The 19302-nt window shown below is 46.8% G+C and overlaps 1 protein-coding gene across 1 annotated transcript; it reads left to right on the top strand.

The window, feature by feature from the left end:
* Positions 1–1689: 1689 nt before the first annotated feature.
* On the top strand, positions 1690–19302 carry T265_02114 (hypothetical protein; the record flags this gene model as incomplete). The annotated part of the gene is made up of 6 exons (XM_009166273.1): positions 1690–1969; positions 7497–7609; positions 9025–9105; positions 12499–12574; positions 16734–16952; positions 18766–19302. The coding sequence occupies 6 exons, from the start codon at positions 1722–1724 to the stop codon at positions 18944–18946; spliced, it is 918 nt and encodes a 305-aa protein (XP_009164537.1).

Genomic DNA, 19302 nt, shown 5'->3' with positions numbered 1-19302 from the left:
GTACTCCCTCCTGAAATCGCAGCCGACTTACGCGACGTTTTAATAGACCCTGACGGCATCAAGCCGTATACTCAATTACGTACCGCCATCATCAAACGCTGTAGTTTATCCGAACATAAGCGACTGAAACAACTACTGAGCGGAGAATCTCTCGATGGCTCTACCCCGTCTCAACTGTTGTGACGACTTTACAACATCATGGGGGACCGTAAAATTGATGAAGCCTTGTTTGGACAGGTTTTTCTGAAATGTTTACCTGCCGACGTACAATCAATTCTAGCTTCCAGTTCAGATGTTTCACTAGCTGGACTTGCTAGCAGAGCAGATAAGATACTCGCAAATCAACCATGTTCCATTAACATTTCCCCTGTTGACGCATCAGATTCTATGTCTGCCCTTCACGATCGGCTCGATCAGTTAGCCAATCAGATCGCGACTATCCGTATAATCTGATCTCAACCGTACCCTCGTGCATCCTTTCGTTCACGTTCCAATTCTCGTTCACACTCATCCTCCCGAGGACAAACATATTGTTGGTATCACAGTACATTCGAACACAGAGCACGGTAGTGTACACAACCATGTTCTTTCCGGTCAAGTCACCCGACTTCTTACGCAACATCGAGAAACCGACAGGCCGAACTATAGAGGCGAGTAAAGTTCTAAGCCCAACGCATATAACTCGCCGCCTCACAATCGTCGGCAAACCCTCCGGTCTCATTTTTTTTGGTAGACACTGGGGCTGACATCAGCATTATTCCTGCAAGTGCCGTTTCCTGCAAACCCATCCCTTCTTCTTTTACATTTACCGCCGCGAATTGTTCTCCCATTAAAACTTACGGACAGCGCACTCTACGACTGAATCTGTGGTTACGCCGCGACTTCCCTTGGATCTTTGAAATTGGCTGACGTCCCGCATTCATTATCGGCGCGGATTTCCTCACTCGTTTCAACCTTTTGGTAGACCTGTGACAACAACGTCTTATTGACGCAAATACTCAACTGTCTAAGAAAGGACATTCTATCGTTCCGCCCTCCATCTATCCAGTCACAGGTTTTAAAAGCGACGTTTCATCTTATCACGCACTACTACATCAATTTCAAGATTTGACTAAACCAAATTTCCAGTTACTACGATATACGAGATGTCGCAATGCACTGTTGAGGCGTACCACATCACTCGCAAAAAAATTGCTCAGCTGCAACACCCTTCCCGTGCCTAGCTGCCACGTTAGTCGAAGGAACCACGAGGGCTGGGATGCTGGAAGGTTGCCCAAGCATAGACAGGGTAAGTTGACAGGCAGAGGTCGGATTTTGAACCACGGACCCTCCAGTCAGTAAATTCGCGCTCTGACCACTTGAGCCATCTCGCCCCCCCAACCACTTGCTGGGTTACCGGAAACTCTCCGATAGCCCACGACTGGTTTCACCTCTCTTGACTTTCGTCAAAAACAAGTCCGTATTGGCGAATTCCGTCCAATTTGGGTTCAAGTAGAAATAAGGTCGGATGGAAACTGGGGAAATGCGCCTACTTGATGAGCCTCAAGAAGGACGGAATCTATCGTGGGCTGTCGAAGAATTTTTTAGCAACCTTATTTGGGATGCCTTACGCGTAGATCGTCCCGCTTCTTACGGGTTGTGTGGGTGTTATGCGCCGAATGAACAAGACAGCTGATGAATTCCACAACGGGGAATACAATTAAATCCTAATCACTTGTCGCATGCTCGATCCATTAAGCACTGAATGTAAACAGACACCTCCCACCTTCCCTTCTTTTGCAAACATGTTCACCCACGTTCTTTCCACTCTTGCATGTGATCAGCATGTCAAAGGAGGTTCAGGCGGTTCTGGTTCTGTCTCAAATTCTCACGGAACGCACAACGAATCAGTGGATAGTGTGTACGGAGAGCTTAGCCTAACATCCTCCCTCAATCTGTTCCCGGAACTTGCTCATATACCGCGGACAACGTGAGTTTCTCTTCCCATTTATGTGCATTGTTTTCGCCGAAGAGCAGATTCTTGCTTTTAATTATCTGGTTAAAAAAAGTTTCCCACACGGCCCAAAAGACTGAAGAAACAGATAGACGTTTAGTAGATACCTTATTTGGTCGTTTACAGTTAGCGCCAATTTTGGTGAATGATATTCAGACGGAATCTACGGCGAATGAACAAAGGAGGAATGCCAGTCGCATTCGGGATGAACTTTCAATTGGTCCAGTATTCCCTTCAATGACGAACTACTTCCACTTTCCGGTTTTATCTTGGTTCGCTAAACTTTTAGTTTGCGGTCATTCATCATGCGAGAGTGTATCGGGACAAACCCTGGGGAATATCCACCGAAGCCAGTAGATTTGTCTAGGCTCATATTTGTCAAAAGCACTCCCTTATATTTGGTGCCCCCTTCTGGCTAAATAATAAGCTGATCGTTTGGCTGTACGACCCTTTCGGTGCCTAGCTCCCATGCCACATGAAGGAAGCATGAGGATGGAGGTACCTTCAGGTTGTCCAAGCCCTGAATGGACCGGTCGGGATACAGAGGTTGGAGTGGAACCACTAATAAGTCTGTGCGTTAACCACTGAGTCACATTGGGTTGCTTCCCCCACTGCATGATTGCACTTGAATGTACTATTGAAAAGGAAGACGGCCTTCGCTGAGGAGTTGTTTATTAGAGAAACACCAACTGAACAGTTACAGACTATTAGACGGGGGAGCAGAACTCTCATATGCATCCATCTTATCTTTGAACGCGTCTTCCTAAACTTTCCTGGATATCCATTGTCTGCTTCTCAAATGCAAGCAAATGCTGCAAAGCGACTTCACGAATTCCGTAATAGATCTCACTTTTCAAGAGACGCGAAGCGGATTTACGAGAAAACATACTACTCGCATGCTCTCATCAGTAATATCCACCGTTACACTATGTTTCCAGGTAGAAAGAGGCTCCTGTGGGACCATTGGTTGGTACTTCGTGTCGAGAGTGTGCATGCCAGAAACGTGCATCCAATACGACTATTAAGCACGTCAAAAAAATATCTTCAGGTGCATCTTTCACCGTATGTACTGGACGACTAAATCGTCCGCATCCACTGTCTCCACTTTGAATGTGGCGTCTAAAAGGCAAGCTGCGAGTGTACCTTGGCTTTACCTAACTAGGTATGAGTTGCAAAATTATCAACAAAATAAGAATGGTTCTATCTTGTTTGATCGTGTCGCTGTTGAGTTGACGAGGCCAGACTTTAAAATTATCTTTGGAGTTGTCCATGCTAAACGGATAGGAATAATTGGCGCTTGAGGAGAACGCACTTCCACTCACTGTGCCCCGATGATGTCACCTCGTCTAGTTGTGAAAGGCTTGGAGCCAAACTGTCCAGATCACCCACTGTACAGAAAGCCCCCCGTCCCGTGGAACTAACCGACTACTATCGCACGTGAATTCAGCAAGACTGATCGATGTGCACTATACACCCATCCTACTTCTATTACCCACTCCCGGACTTATCACGCGTGTAGTAAATGCTTTTCACTCAGAGCGAGCTGTTCGTGATCTTATTGAAAGCACCTCTTCGAACTGGCCCGGGGACTTTGTCTTTTGTGGTGAAAACAGTTTTGTGATCGAACAATTTCATGTCGTTAAACTGAAGCAATATAATCTCATTAGGTTTCGTCGAATCTCCCACGTGATCGTAGATGTGGTGATAGCGCCATGGAGTGTTTGTCCAGTCAATTCGTAATATCAGAAGGCTTCGTAGACCCCAGGTAAACCATGGAAGCTATTTTTTCGCAATGGGAAACTTGCAGATGGAGTTGTGGCCCTAAATAAACTGGGTTCACTCAGTACCGTTGTTCGGCGTTCTTATGAGAGAACCGCACGTATTGAGACCAAAATCTGAGGCGTATTCTCGTTCAGCTGTGACACCCTTCCGGTGCATAGCTGCCATGCCACATGGAGGAAGCACGAGGGCTGGGATACTGCCAGGTTGCCCAGGCCTAGACAGGGGAAGTCGAGTGGCAGAGGTCGGTTCGAAGCTTCCGGGACCTTCCGGTCTGTAAATTCGCGCTCTAACCACTTGGGCCATCTCGCCCGAGACGTATTCTACTCCGTAGCCAAGTTGCGTTTTTGTGTATGCGGTCTCTTCTAAACTTATCAGTGTGGTTGTGAGCGAGTGTTTTGGTCTCGCTCATCCACCATCTGTCTCCTACTGAACTGCCCTTTAGAGACATGCTGCCTATGAAATGTTTTCCCCTTGAAAGTTGTCTTCATCGATTTAAAGAGGACCGTGAATGAAAACGCCACTATAGGGCTAAAAAAGCACGTTCACTCTATGCAAAGGGGAACGAGAATGCGCGAATTTATTGACCGGTGGGTCCGTGGTTCGGATCCGACCTCTGTCTCTCTACTTCCCCTGTCTAGGCTTGGGCAACCTGGCAGTATCCCAGCTCTCGTGCTTCCTTCGGGTGGCTTTGCAGTTAGGCACCGAAATGGTTCTACAGGTGAACGATTTTCCCATGTCAAGGAGCTTGTTTCATGGCGTCAACCTAACGTCCATGGAGTTCAGTGCGCGACACTGAAGCTTCGATGCGCCACCGGTGGCCATGGGTGGTCAAAGGTGGCAAATAGGGGGCGAGATGGCCGAAGTGGTTAGAGCGCGGATTACTAACCTGAAGGTCCGCGGTTCGAATCCGACCTCCGCCACTCGACTTCCCCTGTCTAGGCTTGGGCAACCTGGCATCTCCGTTCCCGTGAAAAGCGTTGTTTATCAGGGATAACCCTCATTCATCAAGAAGTGTTCAAACAAAACAGTGGAGACATTATGGCGCGGGTGTACTAACGCTTCGTGCGAGGCATGACGCTGCCACATATCCAGTTTATATCCAAAACGTGATAATAGTCTCAAACGTCTTTTTACTAATCTGTGTCGGTCACCTTTTGTTTCTCACCAGGGCTAGGTTTAGTCGCGTTGTAATTCGTCATATTTGGTTTCCTTGGCCGAAGTGGTTAGAGCGCGGATTACTAACCTGAAGGTCCGCGGTTCGAATCCGACCTCCGCCACTCGACTTCCCCTGTCTAGGCTTGGGCAACCTGGCAGTATCCCAGCCCTCGTGCTTCCTTCGGGTGGCATGGCAGCTAGGCACCGGAAGGGTGCTACAGCTGAACGCTTTTACTAACCTGAAGGTCTGACCGCATGTCACGCTTGCCACCGATGGCGCCACCGGTGGCAACCCAAAAAGTACATGATGTATTTAATCGGTGGTGCATTCAGACAAATCGGTTTCGAAAATGACTTTGTAAATAGAGATCCAGTATCCAGAATATCCTGTTATATTTGTTTTCAGAAGGCTTTTATGCAACAAATGCTATGTTGGGTTTTTATTCATCAACGGAATCAGTGGCAAACCTAGCCACATTTGGCCACCGTTAGCCACCGGTGGCATTGTGTTTACTGGGCAGTGGCTGACAAGAAGTGCTTCTTCAGAGCTGTAATTTTTTTTTCCATAGAACTATCCTTTTTTGGGGAGTTGTGGAGTTTTCTCACTCTTTTTCAACCCCAAATGCTTTATGCTTACACAATTTCGTAGACGGGCAAATTAGTTACGGGACTACTGGCAGCGCATCTGAATATCAGCTAACCGCTCGTACTTGAGTACAAAGTACAGAGTTGTGAAGCACACCGGTTATTTGCAATCAAACCGCGGTACCCTGACGAAATGATGGATCTGAACTGTGCGGTTCTGAGCATTCTGTGTATACAACTCTCTTGGACTATAGCCATGATCTACCATTGCTCTTATGGGTCACACTCTTCTGAATGGGTCCACCCCTCCCCCAAGAAAGGCGATCAGAGCACTGTGTCATGAATAAACTGCGGACCAGTGTAAGTTGCACTCTGATTGGTTGGGATATCCACCAACCAGAGCTTGTGTGCTTTTTTGCCTCCGCGTAGCCTCAAAGTGGCTTCGTCGATTTGTGTCGGTTATATGTAACAGAATCGGGTGCGATCAACGGCTATACGCGACCTGAGAGCGAGCGCACGAATCCCCAGCTATGACGCGAGCCCAGTCACTCCTAGCGCAGAAAGAGAAGGCCAGACCTTCAGAAGAGGGCTTTTACTGCCTCAACCAAAGGCGAATTACAGTGAGAGCAACGTCGTATATATATATATATATATATATATATATATTTCGAGCGACCTTGGGGAGCGATAAGTCGGCAGTGAAGCATCAGTGCCAACATTGATGTGCTGTCATTGATGATGATGATGATGATGATGCGATAAGTCAGTTAGTGCACACAAAGTATAATTGGCCAATAGGAAAAGGGCGCTGTCTTTTTGGATTGAGGTGCAACAAGGCGCGAAATTCAAAAATTCAAAATTTTTGGAGAATAATTTGGCAATACCTAGAAAAATAAGCAGTTTTTGGGGATACTGACATCCTCAACAATCGGACCGTTAGAAAGTTGTGCTGTGCGCTAGCAAGTGGCACACAAAATCAAAGACAACCATAAGGTTACATGACCATACCGTATTTGAAATAAGTCACCTCTCAGCTTCAGAAACTGATTCATTTGTGAAGATTAAACCCGGTTAAAACATGTCTTTTGCAGATTCTCTTATCGCGAAGTGAAAAAAACTTTAGAAATAACCTCACATCAGGTTCACATCACTCTCGATTGAACACTCGTACTCCTGTGCTGACGTAATTATTCTGGTGAGTCCACACCAAAGGGGGGAAGCACTGGACTCGAGTTTCGCTCATATTAGAGCTCATCAGCAGTGCATATCCTATGGCGTCTGTGGCAACACCTGACTGGAAAGTGCTGACAGGCGGGCCAGTCAGCCGGCACAATCAATATACGTCACTGGGTCGTCGTTCAAGGCGTCGAGTTCGCCACTCACATCACTCAGGCGTGAACGTGTTCGCTTGTTCAGACGTGAAAATTCAAATGCGTCCAACGTGCGCTGGTGGAGTAATGGTAACGCGCTCCCCTCGCATGCCAGATGTCCGGAGCTCGAACCCCGGTACTGCGATAGGATATGCACGACTACTAAGCACCCATAAGAGCGAAACTCGATTCCCTTTGGTGTGGTCTCACCAGAATAATTACTCCAGCACTGGAGCATGACTGTTTTAACGAGGCTGGTGCGAATGTGGACACTACAAACCCCGCAACCACCCACAACAAAACCTAACATTAGTCGGGTATCAGTGGCGTGTGATGTTCATTTTCTCCTCATCCAGCCCATCTGATCATTCGTCTCGGTCTCACCAAACGCACTACCCACTTATTTCATAGCCCCTATTTTTCATCCTATGCACCACTGTGTGTAATCTGTAAGGTTAGACTCGATACAAATCCAGTTTAGATGTAATACCTTTTTCGGGACAGTTTTTAATACCACCAGCTTCTATTCCGCCTTTAAGCACTGTCCATATTTTGCGTTGACCACCGGGCTTGTCAAAGTGTTCCATTTCCGAACCTATTTTTAATCGCAGGATACTCTACATGGACTTTATGCTCCCAACTTCCACTCCTTCCGTTCGTCTGTCTGCTTTCGGTGGTCAAGACGGGTGGTTTGGAGTGTATCGGACAGATATGAAGCAGGGAGGTAGGTTTACTCATCTGAATCGAATGTATCGCCCCTTAAATCCCTCTCAGAAGTGTCTCCTGTCTGGTTAAAGGTGACGAGCCAAACAAGGCTACCGTAGATTGGACGGTTAGTGCATTTGTGGTTGATAGTATAACTTGGCGAGATGGCTCAGTGGTTTGAGCGCTAATTTGATGACCGGAAGGTCCGTGGTTCTAATCCGACCTCTGCCTCTCAACTTCCCCTGTCTAAGCTTGGGCAACCTGGCAGTATCCCAGCCCTCGTACAACCTTCGGGTGGCGTGGCAGCCAGCTAGCGAAAGGGTGCTACGGCTGAACTATTTTATTTTAGTGTAACTTGGCTACCGCATGAATGCAGTCGTTTCAACATTCGAATGCCCGAGGTAGATATCTACTAATACTCGTTCGCAAATAAATATTTTCCCCTAAAGGAGACCAACACAACAATGGGGCTTTTTTGCTCTCCTGACGATGGCTCCTCTTCGGAGGTTTCGAAATGACTTGCGGCTTATCCTGTTGAAGTGAGGGCATCTGTCTTCGTAGCGCAGGGCCCAACCGCCACGCATGATCCAGCATCTGCCGAATGCTGGCTGCCAATGACGCATCCAGGCGTCATTGACAATTGTGTTATCACTGGCCCAGCTTACTCGTCCACTCTTCCGAGGATTTGGAGGTCTGGATTTCCGCCACAACCCAACTATGAGACTCGGTTAACCATCGTTTTTTTGCGGGGGCGGGGGAGGGTGAGGTGGGGTGAGATTTTTTAAGTTTTTGTAATAACGGTATTTTCTCAACGTAGTTCTCCGTTTGAACCTTCCAAGCCGGCGTTCTCATCAGGACAACAACCAATGGTGCACAACATGTATTAGGGCCGCAAAACCAGGTCAAAAACATGTACAACGCGTCGTATATAAAGTGTATGCGGACGCCTGGATGCGCCATTGTCAACCAGCGTTCGGCAGATGCCGGATCGTGCGTGGCGGTTGGGCCCAAAATTTCGGCCAATCAGGGCTCACTTTGATGGTGGACTGGCAAGCGGCCCGATCTTCCAGCCAATCACTTGCGTGGATAGGCTTCTTAGCAGCGTCTGACTGTGCAGTAAAGTGGTATCGATGAGGAATTCTGCCTAACAGTTTTACGTATGGTTCAACTGAGCTAAAGCAGTAGTAGCTTAATCTATGGTACGCCGGCTGTCTTGTGACTCTCTTCACGCAGTCCCTCTCTGATAACATCGTACGGCTGTACGCTGCACCTTAAGGCAACCTTAAGGCTATTCGTCCCTGTGTTATAAGATCATTTCTCTAATGCGATCGAAGCCACCTGACCTGTTCGATGTTGTACTATAGAGAATACTATATCACTCTGGATTGTTCTCATCCCTTCATCTGTTATTCCACAGTCCTTTTCCATTTCCAGTTTTATTACAGAAATTGGAGTTCTCGCACGATTCGGCCATCACATCCGTTCGGTTGTTCACCCCGTGTCCTGGTCTCACAGGTGTGTTTATCGAAATCACCGCAAGTGTTCTTGCTAATGAACCACGATTCACTGACCCACTTTTACTCGCTTATCCACCAAACGTGATGTTCATCATGCCGTCTTTTCTTTTCCGTTCGGTTGTGCCCATCTTACCGCAGTATCATGACACAAGGAGAGACTTGTAATATCGATACTTCCTCAACTTAGTTCTCGGTCTGAGCCTTCCAAACTATCTTTCCGTCAAACGAACCACCAAACGTGCACAACATCTATTAAGCGCTCAAAACCAGATCAGAAATATATCTTTGTAATGTACTACTCAGCATCCTTATGAGTAGTGCATTGCAAAGACATGTATCGCGATATCTCGAAAATCGTAGCGACTGAAACACGAGGTGGCCTGGTGCAGCACATTCAGTTGCCTGAGAACATCACAAACGAGAGGTTCAGCTGGGTTCCAGGTGAGTCTCTCGAAAAACCGAATTAGTTTACAAATTAGTGTATATTGGCAGATCAAAGGTATGTGTACAGCGCGTCGTATCTAAGATAGATACGGTGACGGCATTCCGGGAATTCCGACGCCTTTCCGAATGCGCCACTGGCAACTGGCATTCGGCGGATACTAGACCATGATTGGTTGTTGATTCCAGACGTTCGGTCTTGAGCGTGAACTGGCAAGCAAACAATCGCGTGCATGATAAGCTTCTTGGCCGTAGCACCGCCTAACTGCGTGCCGCAATGTGGTTTTGGTGCGGAATTCCACCTAACAGACTTCCTTGGGAGGCTTTCGAAGAGTATACGACTATTTCGTACCTTCAGTTGTATATGTTTATCAAAATGATATATAGCTTTTCTCCGTTTTGTCTACGTGTGTGCTCCATAAATGAGATATTCTAGTGCGTAATTATAGTGAGCTGCCATCGTTCGGCTCAATCAAAGAAGACACTCGCATGGAGAACTCTACAGCAACAAAGCAAATTCAGTGGTTCGGTGTTGGACATTTGTAGGGCTGTATGTGTCCAACTTCCGTTTATCATCCGTCCCGTTTACAGTCTGTATTGCAGTCCATTTTACGTGTTCTGTTCTGATGCTTGTAGTCTACCTACCGTTCTGAACAACTATTTGAGATCCACTGGCTCCACGGATGAGTTTGGCAGTACTATGTATGACATTAGCGACAGTGGGGATCGAGTAAATGATCAAACGTCTTGACATTCTGGTGTTTCCTCTTTGGAGGGGAGGAGGGTGGACCACAGTTTGCTTTCGTTCTTGATTCACCGATGTGCCCAACATGTTGTTTCCCCGGGGAGCGACGGAGGTGCTGTGCGGCACAGAAACATAGATTTGAGTTGCCACCAGGTCTCTAAGGCGGTGCCAGAACCAATATTTGACTGACAGTTTCTGAGAAGTTTGGCCCGGTGATTTCAAGTTCAACTGAAAGGAGGTAGCAAATTTTCCAATACAAGACCACTGTTTTGCCAGCACACCCAAGGTCGCTAATTTGCTATTCTCAGATCAGCTGAACTCCAGGGTAGTCAACTAATGCTTCAAAGTTATAAACAGTTTCCATCAGTTGCCCGGAAGTAGCTATTTCTGATGGGTGGAGAAGCTTACCATCAGACTCCCATATCCTAGTAAAACGTTCAGTCAATCATTCCTGACAAGAACTAAGAGTTGAGTGATACATTCATTTGCAAATCAATTTGCTTTTCATGAGAGACTCAAATGAATTTCTCGTTTATGATGTCCTCCAACTGAATGTGCTGCACACAGGCCGGCTCATCGCTCAGTAGGTACGATATTCGATGAATCGCTGTATATTTTCATGAAGGAAACTACTCACAAGGTTGCTGTCAGAGTTTTCAACAACTTTGTGAGTAGTTTCCTTTATAAAAATATACAGCGATTCATCGAGTGTCGTACCTACTGAGCCATGAGCAACCTGTTTGCAGCACATTCAGTTGTAGAATATCATAAACGAGAGATTCAGCTGAGTCTCTCGTGAACCAAATTGATTCGCAAATGGATGTATTTCTCGGAAACAGTCCAATTTGTGTTCAAGTAGAACATGAGGTTAACAGAAACTCGGGGACTGCACCTACCTGTTGAGCCCCAAGAATGGCGAAGCCGGGTGTGGGGTGTCGAAGAGTTTTTTGCAACCTTGTGAATAGTTTTCTTTATGAAAATAAGAGTTGAGTACTTTTCGTGGGGAATCTGGTCTTTCCAACTTCTTGATACCGTACTCAGATGAGTCGTTTCATTCTTGAGCCTCGTCTATTAGTCGTTGAATGAAGCACTTAGCGGTTGGAATTCCTGGGGGCTTTCAGCCTTGTTGTGTGGTTGTGGAATTTGGGAGAGCTTGGTTTCCGGTTGTCCGAGGATAGCCACTTCGAATCGCCGTGACAGAAGTAGTTTACGAGTAGTCGTTAGACACAGCGGTATGCGGGCGCGAGCAAGGGTATGGTTTCAACTGCCGGGCTCTCCAATTTCGACTCCCTTTGTAGTGTTGTTAGAATCCTGCGGTTGAAACCCATCTCTGACGGTTCAAAACACTATTTGGTAGGTTGTGGCCGTCATTTAAGTACCGCACGGTTAAGCGCCCTTGCGGTTGCTGAAAACGAATGTCGACAGTGAACAGTCGGTTGACTCATCAGACGATCACCGTTATCGGAGCGTTGTCCCAGACCAAACTTCCTGAAGTCCTTAAGATTAACTCGGGTGTCCCGGTCTTCGGCAATAGTAAAGGCGTTTTTGCGGTTGTCAAAGTCTTGGATTTTGTTTGAGTTCATTTCTGTGTTCGGAGCCTGTGAAGACCTTCATAGTATAGACTGAAACTGTTGTGTTATTCTATTTGGCTGGTCACACTGACTTTATTTCCATCCTTCTGCATCTGTCGTCCCACGTTTGATTCCGATTGATCGATTTGAGTTGTACGTCTTGAAACATGCTCACCTAGCTGCCGAGTTATTGTCACCTTGGTTCCACCTCCTCCCGGTAGGATGATGGCTATCCTAGTCCACGATTCTAATGACTGGACAGATTCTGCTGCGCACGAGTTGTCCTGCATCGTGATAAAACTGCGAAACAACTTGAAGCTACATCGCCAGCCTTGTGCAGTGTGGTTTCAATGTCGACTCCACGCGTCCAGTTCACAGCATTTTCGTAGATTTCGAAGCAACCCCAACCCTAGTCGTTCCACGGAGGTTATGCATGAAAGAACCGATCGATCTTCCAGACCCTCAGATTTACTGCATTTAGTAGTCTTTCCATTAGGCTTTCTAGTTGGTTCAAAGTGCATGTTTTCGGTAGATTGTTTTATCTTTCACATGACTAAATTTCCAATATCAACCGATGATTATTCTCTGCATTTTTCCGCGGTGTTGGTAACCCCCTTACTTTCGCCCTATTTAGGTGACCCTTGTTCTAATGACACTGACAGGTGGGATCTGCTAGTTTGTTCTGCTTTCGAAGCCGCCGTGGTCTATAGGTAAGTTCACACTTTTTGACACCATTGCCTCTTCTAATGACTCTGTTTTCATGCATTGTGCAACTGTGTTCGATTTAGAACTTTATGGTAGCAATAAGACATACATTGCAGCCATTTTGACTAAACTTATCCACGTTATCTGTAAGGTGGGTACGAACCATGCGTGTGACAATACCGGTTGAGCAACTCAAGGACAAAATTGAAGCATACAAGAATACAAGATTGAATGAAACTGTGTGATCAGTAATGCCTCATCTATTGCTGGCCGACCTCAGTTCCCACGATACACGAGAATGGTAGACGAGCTGTTCGGGTTTCGTTTGTGATGTGTATCCATCTGGGGCCCGATGAACCACCGTCTTGCAGTGCCGCACACGCCCCACGAGAATGGTAGACGAGCTGTTCGGGTTTCGTTTGTGATGTGTATCCATCTGGGGCCCGATGAACCACCGTCTTGCAGTGCCCGCACACGCCCTAGGAGTGTGTGACATGTATGGACCGGCCAGCATCTACTTTCGAAATGATCTCACATGGCTTCCGACGAATACGTTTTATTCGCCACGTCGTGGTGAAGATATCTCCTCAAAAGTGAAGGGCGAGAGCGCTTTAACCGGCTTGGTAGATCTTGGCTTATGCAGCATCGCAGGATGAAGGTGTTAACCTCTGATATTCGGCCGCAACTTTGAGGAACATGGGAGCACGGCGTTCTCAGGATTTCTGGTCTCATCAAAAGGGCATATCAACTGCGATTGCCCCACCGACTGCTCAACCTCATAATTTGGGCGCATGGCAGACCGTTCTCTGTGAACAACCGGGCAGTATTACGCCCATCGACAGTATATTATACTAATATATCTGTAAGCCTTACATCTATCAACAACGTGAACAAGATGTTGTTGTCTGCATCCAGCCAGCCTTTGTTTGGGGCTAGTTTGCTACCATTCACATCTGCTGTTTCTACAGACCGGCCATTCAGAGAATGCGGTGCCTTCCTACCACTCAAACTTCCTCTTTACTAGACGGTTTCAGCATTCGTGCGCGAAGGCGGATTCACAAACGAACGGCGTCAGCCACTACTCTGAAGGCCCTTTGATATTATTGTCTGCTGTCTTCTACAACTCCGATGTATGACTTCAGTCGAAGGCTCTGTATGAGGTCGCCGTCACTTACACCGCTCTGGAGATTTATGTGCCGGAGGAGTTAGAATACCCTGGTTTGCCGATCTGAGAATGTCTTACATAAGTGGAGGCCGACTAACGGCAGCCTGTGCACAAATCATGTTGATCGGTTATGCTGTTTATGCTGCTTGTAGTTCCGATCAAACTAGCGTTGATCTTTGCACCTATTTGCAAATGCATGCTCCATAAGTGAACCCCGAAGTCATAATTGGGGAACTTAACGTTCGGAGTAATCGACTGACGCCTCAAAAAGCATAATTCGGAGAATCATACGGTTTGGATACGCCCGGGGTCAGCGATGGCGAACCGCTCTTAAGTGTATATTCCGACTATCGCTTATTTCCTATCGGCTAAAGCTTCCAGAGACGACATCTTGTAACCTGGTGCTCACCACTGGCAGCTCGAAGTTGGTGAATGTTGACTGCATCGCTATAGGCTAATAATGGTGGAGATCAGTACGAGATTGTTGATCGTACTGGAACACTAGTGTAGGCTCTGACCATGCTCCTGTCTGTGCAAAGTTATTAATGAGTTTCCGTGGTCATTGATGATGCCTACTGCTAGGCGAAATTTCACACGGATCCCGCTTTATCACTCGCAGTCAGGTGCTGCTACGGCCGAGAAGCCTATTTGACGCAAGATTGGCCGGAAATTCGGGACGCTTGCCAGTCCGGCATCAAGCCGAGATCTGATTGGTCGAAAGTCTAAACCCAACAGCCAATCATGGCCCAGTATTGGCCAAATGCCAGTTGCCGATCGCGAATCCAGAACGCGTCAGAATTTTCAGAAAGTTGTCGCTTACGCTATATATACATATGAAGCGCTGTACAAATGTTCCTGACTTCGTTTTGGGCGTTAATATACCTGGTGTAACTTTGGTGGTTGTTTTGACGTGAACGCTCGATTGGGAGGCTCAGACCGATAATTGAGCTGAGAAAAATACCGTTACTACACCAACCTAGCGGATAGATGTAACGAATCTAAAACAACCGGGTCGCTTTTCAGAGTGAAATCACTACCAAGCCTGCACAGTGTGTCTTCGAGCATCGAAGATCACTGGTTGAACATCAGATATGTAGTGCAACGCATGTTGGCGGAGCCAATAAAACCCTTTGCGCTTTTATGAGCGATACGGACTGGTAGTCTCGTCCATGTTCACGATCTTTCAGGTATCAGACATCCGCTTTTTCAGAGGTATGAGGAACGACAGAGAAAGCGGGTTAATATCACAGGCGAGGTAATTGCGTAAGTGATCGGTCAACTTCAGCCGTTCGTGTGTCGGCACGACGATCTCTGAGATTGGTGGGTCACTGATAGTTGGACACCCACGGCATACTCGTTACTAGGTTGAGCAATTCAGGGCTCACTTGTACGCCGTACGTGTCGGAGAAGCTGTTCCCCTGGTCATGGCCACCGAGCACAACTGAAATGAATGAACAAATTGTGTCTGAAGGGAAGAACAAGACCAATGACGAGGACGATTTCTCGTTGATCTGTTCAAAGCTACAGGAGACACTCTGCCAGCAAAAGTGACTAGTAGACAGCTGAACAGGTCAGGCTACAAAAGCGGATATTAGAATATTCGTTGAATTTCGATAATGAGTGAACTGTTGAGCTGCGAACAGCAAAGCAGCTTCAGCAATGGATGAAGCTCTGTCGACATTGCGAAAACTGCTGGAGCATCGCCACACTCTTACAAGCATCCACGAGCATAGTTGTGATTCTGGGCACTCCAGCTTCATTGGTCTCCGGGACTTGGCTGTTACACACCTAATGGGAAAGCATCGGGTCGTGTCTAGGTGTATGATCAACTCTCACGGCTTTGACCTATGTCAAGCATGCCATATGCTTCTGGTTCCGTTCAATTCTCTAAGAACGATTCTCTGGAGAAAGCTATTTCCAAAAAGGCACCGACGGTTTTGAGGAACTTCCACCTGGGAGCAAGGTCGACTGTAGCAGATCGACTGTGCCGACGCTGTTACCGTGATAAGGGATGGCCTGTGTATCATACAGACCACACTCAACTCTTTGGCGGTGTAAATAAATAAACTGCCCGGAGGTGTAGCTCTTGCTATCAAGATACAAATGGTTGTCCAGGATCGGTCAAATTTTGGAATAATATACCATCAGTCTCAGGCGGAGCCACTGAGACTGTTGATAGATTCACCCGCTTAGGAAGTAGGCGGACATGATACAGCCTAATTAACTGCACCAGTCGCACCCGGAAACTGTCGAAATTTGCGGCGGGATGGAAATTCGAAAAAAAAAACATTCACAAAGCCTGTATCCGTGGAGTGCTCTGCTATGACTGTGAAAACTGGTTTAGCTGAATCGAAGAAACTCGTCAACTTGGCGTCTGACCGCCGCTGTTTGTGAAGTATCTTGCACTCCGGATAAAAGCAGCGCGTTACGGGCTTGGAAGTACGGCGGCGTCGTTTCTGTAACCATAACTTGAAAGGCTTGACTTACTGCGCTGACTTCGTGGCACCCCAACTACTTCCATAACGTTCCCACGTTTAGCTTCCTAAGCGGTCCCTTTCGATCCCAAGCAGATTCCGTACTGGAACCTTTTATGCAGTACTCTAACAGTCGGTCACTCTACTGAGGATGTAGAAATATTAGGGCAGTTGTGAATAGCACAATCTGGTGTGAGTTTATTGCATGTACCGTTCACAGTGTGTTGAAGCTAAGTTCACGTTAGTTGCAAAATATTCGTTCAGCTGTACCACCCTTCCGGTGCTGTCATGCCACCCGAAGGAAGCACGAGGGCAGAGATACTCCCAGGTTGCCCAAACCTAGACAGGGGAAGTCGAGAGGTAGAGGTCGGGTTTAACCGCGGACCTTGCGGTCAATAAATTCGCGCTCAAACCACTTGTGTTTCATGCTATCTGTTTATTACTGTGAGCTTTCCTGTGAAGGCAAATTGAATGGTCTTTTACGTGTTCCAAACTTCCAAATGTCGTATTTCCCTTTTTACGTAGCGACATCTTTCGCAACGACTGTCTGGGTTTGTCCAATCAGCTGGTACTTCCACACAGCACCGAGTATGATCACGTGAATTGTGCATCTGTCGGTGATTTCGACTTTGACGGCATCCCCGAACTTATACTAGGTACATTCGGACAAACCCTGTTATTTTATCGATGGAAGCCAGACGCAGGGGATAACGCTGTATCAGAATCAACCAAAGGAAGCTACGAGTGAGTTTTATTTCTTGAGCATATGACTGATGGTGTATTTTTGTCGGTTAGGTGTCAGTTTTGTCTGATTGAATACCTCACGAGCGAGTGTTTCCTGTTTTTTGTAGTCTTTACAGCTTGCAACATGAGCTGAAGTGTGGCTCGGACTGAAACAGGTTACTTTCTTCATGTTGCGCAGACATTCTAACGTAGTAACTTCTCCGAGATGCACTGGTCATGTGACAGTATGATGGAATGACAGTAGGAAGCCGTTCCCTTAAGACAAGGACCGGACGATCCCATCGTTATAGAGTTGTTTTACTTTTTGTCTGTGATAGCTTAAATGTGTGAGGACCACTGGCTGCATGATTATCTGTCGGCGTTATTCATAAACTGATATGATCCTCTGTAAGTGGCTTTATCCTTCACAGAGTTGGGCGAAAAGTGCCGCGATGCATACGGTCACATCTATCCGTGACCTTTTGGATATCAGTAACTTCTTTATTGTTGCGGATTCTTTAATCAAAAGGTCGTGTGACATGCCTCAAAATTGCTGACTCTTTGTTGGGACTTGCTGAACGGTAGTGCAACTCTGTATCGGTCCCTTGGCTTCCTGCTCCACCTACTATGGTATATCAAAAGTCACAGTAGCTCTACACAGCCCTTTATGGAAACAAAGGAAATTTATTACAACTGTATTTATAGGGTAATCACAGGGTGTCCACAAGGTCGTGCTAGAATCTCCGTGAGGGGACGAGAAGCGTCGAGTCAAATATGTTCGACTCGGATTGGCTGGCATTCTGACCAATCAGGGATTGCCTTCGTTTAGTCCGTGTCCTGTACGTGACACATCCGTCCAAATGACATGATGTTCGGTTATTAGGAACGGCTGGCCTCCGGACACCCTTCGATCGTGTTTTTCATGCAGGATGGACTTAACTGGACCAGAACCAAATATGGTGATCCATGTAGCTTCTTTTTGCATGCTTCCCCATGCTGCACTCTGCTCCATTTGTGAAATACCACTGAAGTTCCAACACCTGGCCACGATATCATTTACGGCAACGGTTGTTGATTTGGTCTACGATGGCACTATTTGGCTGCAGTAGACCAAATATCTAGCTGCCTCGGTGGCCGATACCGTCCCAAATCTCTTAGACAATCGCATATCGGGTGGCCCCGCGCTATTTTTCACTCTTGTTTGGTGTCTGGATTCGAGCAAGTGTTAAGCATTGATAGTAACTATTTCTGCATTTTTATAACCGAAACCTCAAGGCTGTTGACGCAAGACATACATTCTTAGATCTTCACACAGAAGCCAGAATGTGGTCACTAATGAACTACACAGCGTTGATAATGGTAAAAAAATCGTTCAGCTGTAGCACCCTTTCGGTGCCTAGCTGCCATATCACCTGAAGGAAGCACGAGGGCTGAGATACTCCCAGGTTGCCCAAGCCTAGACAGGAGAAGTTGAGAGGCAGAGGTTGGGTTCGAACCAAGGACCTTCCGGTCAGTAAATTGGCGCTCTTACCCGTTGATAATGGTAAGCATCACTTATCGCTGCATACGACGTCTGGTCCCCACTTCTTTCTGGATAGACTGGGTCAGCAGGAGTCGAATTTGAAAACAAAAAGACGGGCGTAGATACCATCCAGACAGTGAGCGTCCTTTCCTTTATAGAGCTTTATCTGCATGAACCAGCACTAAACGCCAGTGTTCTATTGATTCTGTCATGGTACTTCGTGCCACAACGATATAGGAACAGATTGCTTAGGGTTCGTAACATCCCCCCGTCCCTTATTTGTTGACTCTCTTTCTTCAATGTTTTTCACAGGCTAGTCGCACAACGGTCGGTTATCGGTCCAGTTCATTGTCTTTCGCCGCCCTTGGACATTGTCGGTGATGGTGTCAAATCACTTGTCATATTGACCAGTCGCGGTCTGCATGTCTATCGTCACAAGGTTGACTCGGTTTTGGACCTCTTAAAAAAGCGGCTTTCTCACTGTGTAGATTGACGTCAGAACTGTACAATGTGTAGATTATCATAATATGGCAGCACTGCTCAACGCCTACATTCCGAAGCGTTGGTTAAGCGTTTGCAACCGAATTGTCAAACTTATCGATAACTCATCCTCAAGTCTTTCCTTCATCTTGTTGCATTTTCTCTTCTTACACTATCCGAATCTACGAACAAACTAGTATGGGAACGCTTTCTTCCCGGCTCTACTGAGAATTCATGTGCACCAGTAAATGCCGTATCCAGCTCCCCCCAAATACGCGCTCTTTTATACATCCCTCTCAGTCAGATGACCAATCGAGATGTGATAACACGTGTTGTTTGCATTCACAATAATGAACGTTGCTCACTCGA

The sequence above is a fragment of the Opisthorchis viverrini genome, assembly GCF_000715545.1.
Source record: "Opisthorchis viverrini unplaced genomic scaffold opera_v5_24, whole genome shotgun sequence".
Taxonomy (NCBI): domain Eukaryota; kingdom Metazoa; phylum Platyhelminthes; class Trematoda; order Opisthorchiida; family Opisthorchiidae; genus Opisthorchis; species Opisthorchis viverrini.
This window is presented reverse-complemented; position numbering and strand designations above follow the sequence as displayed.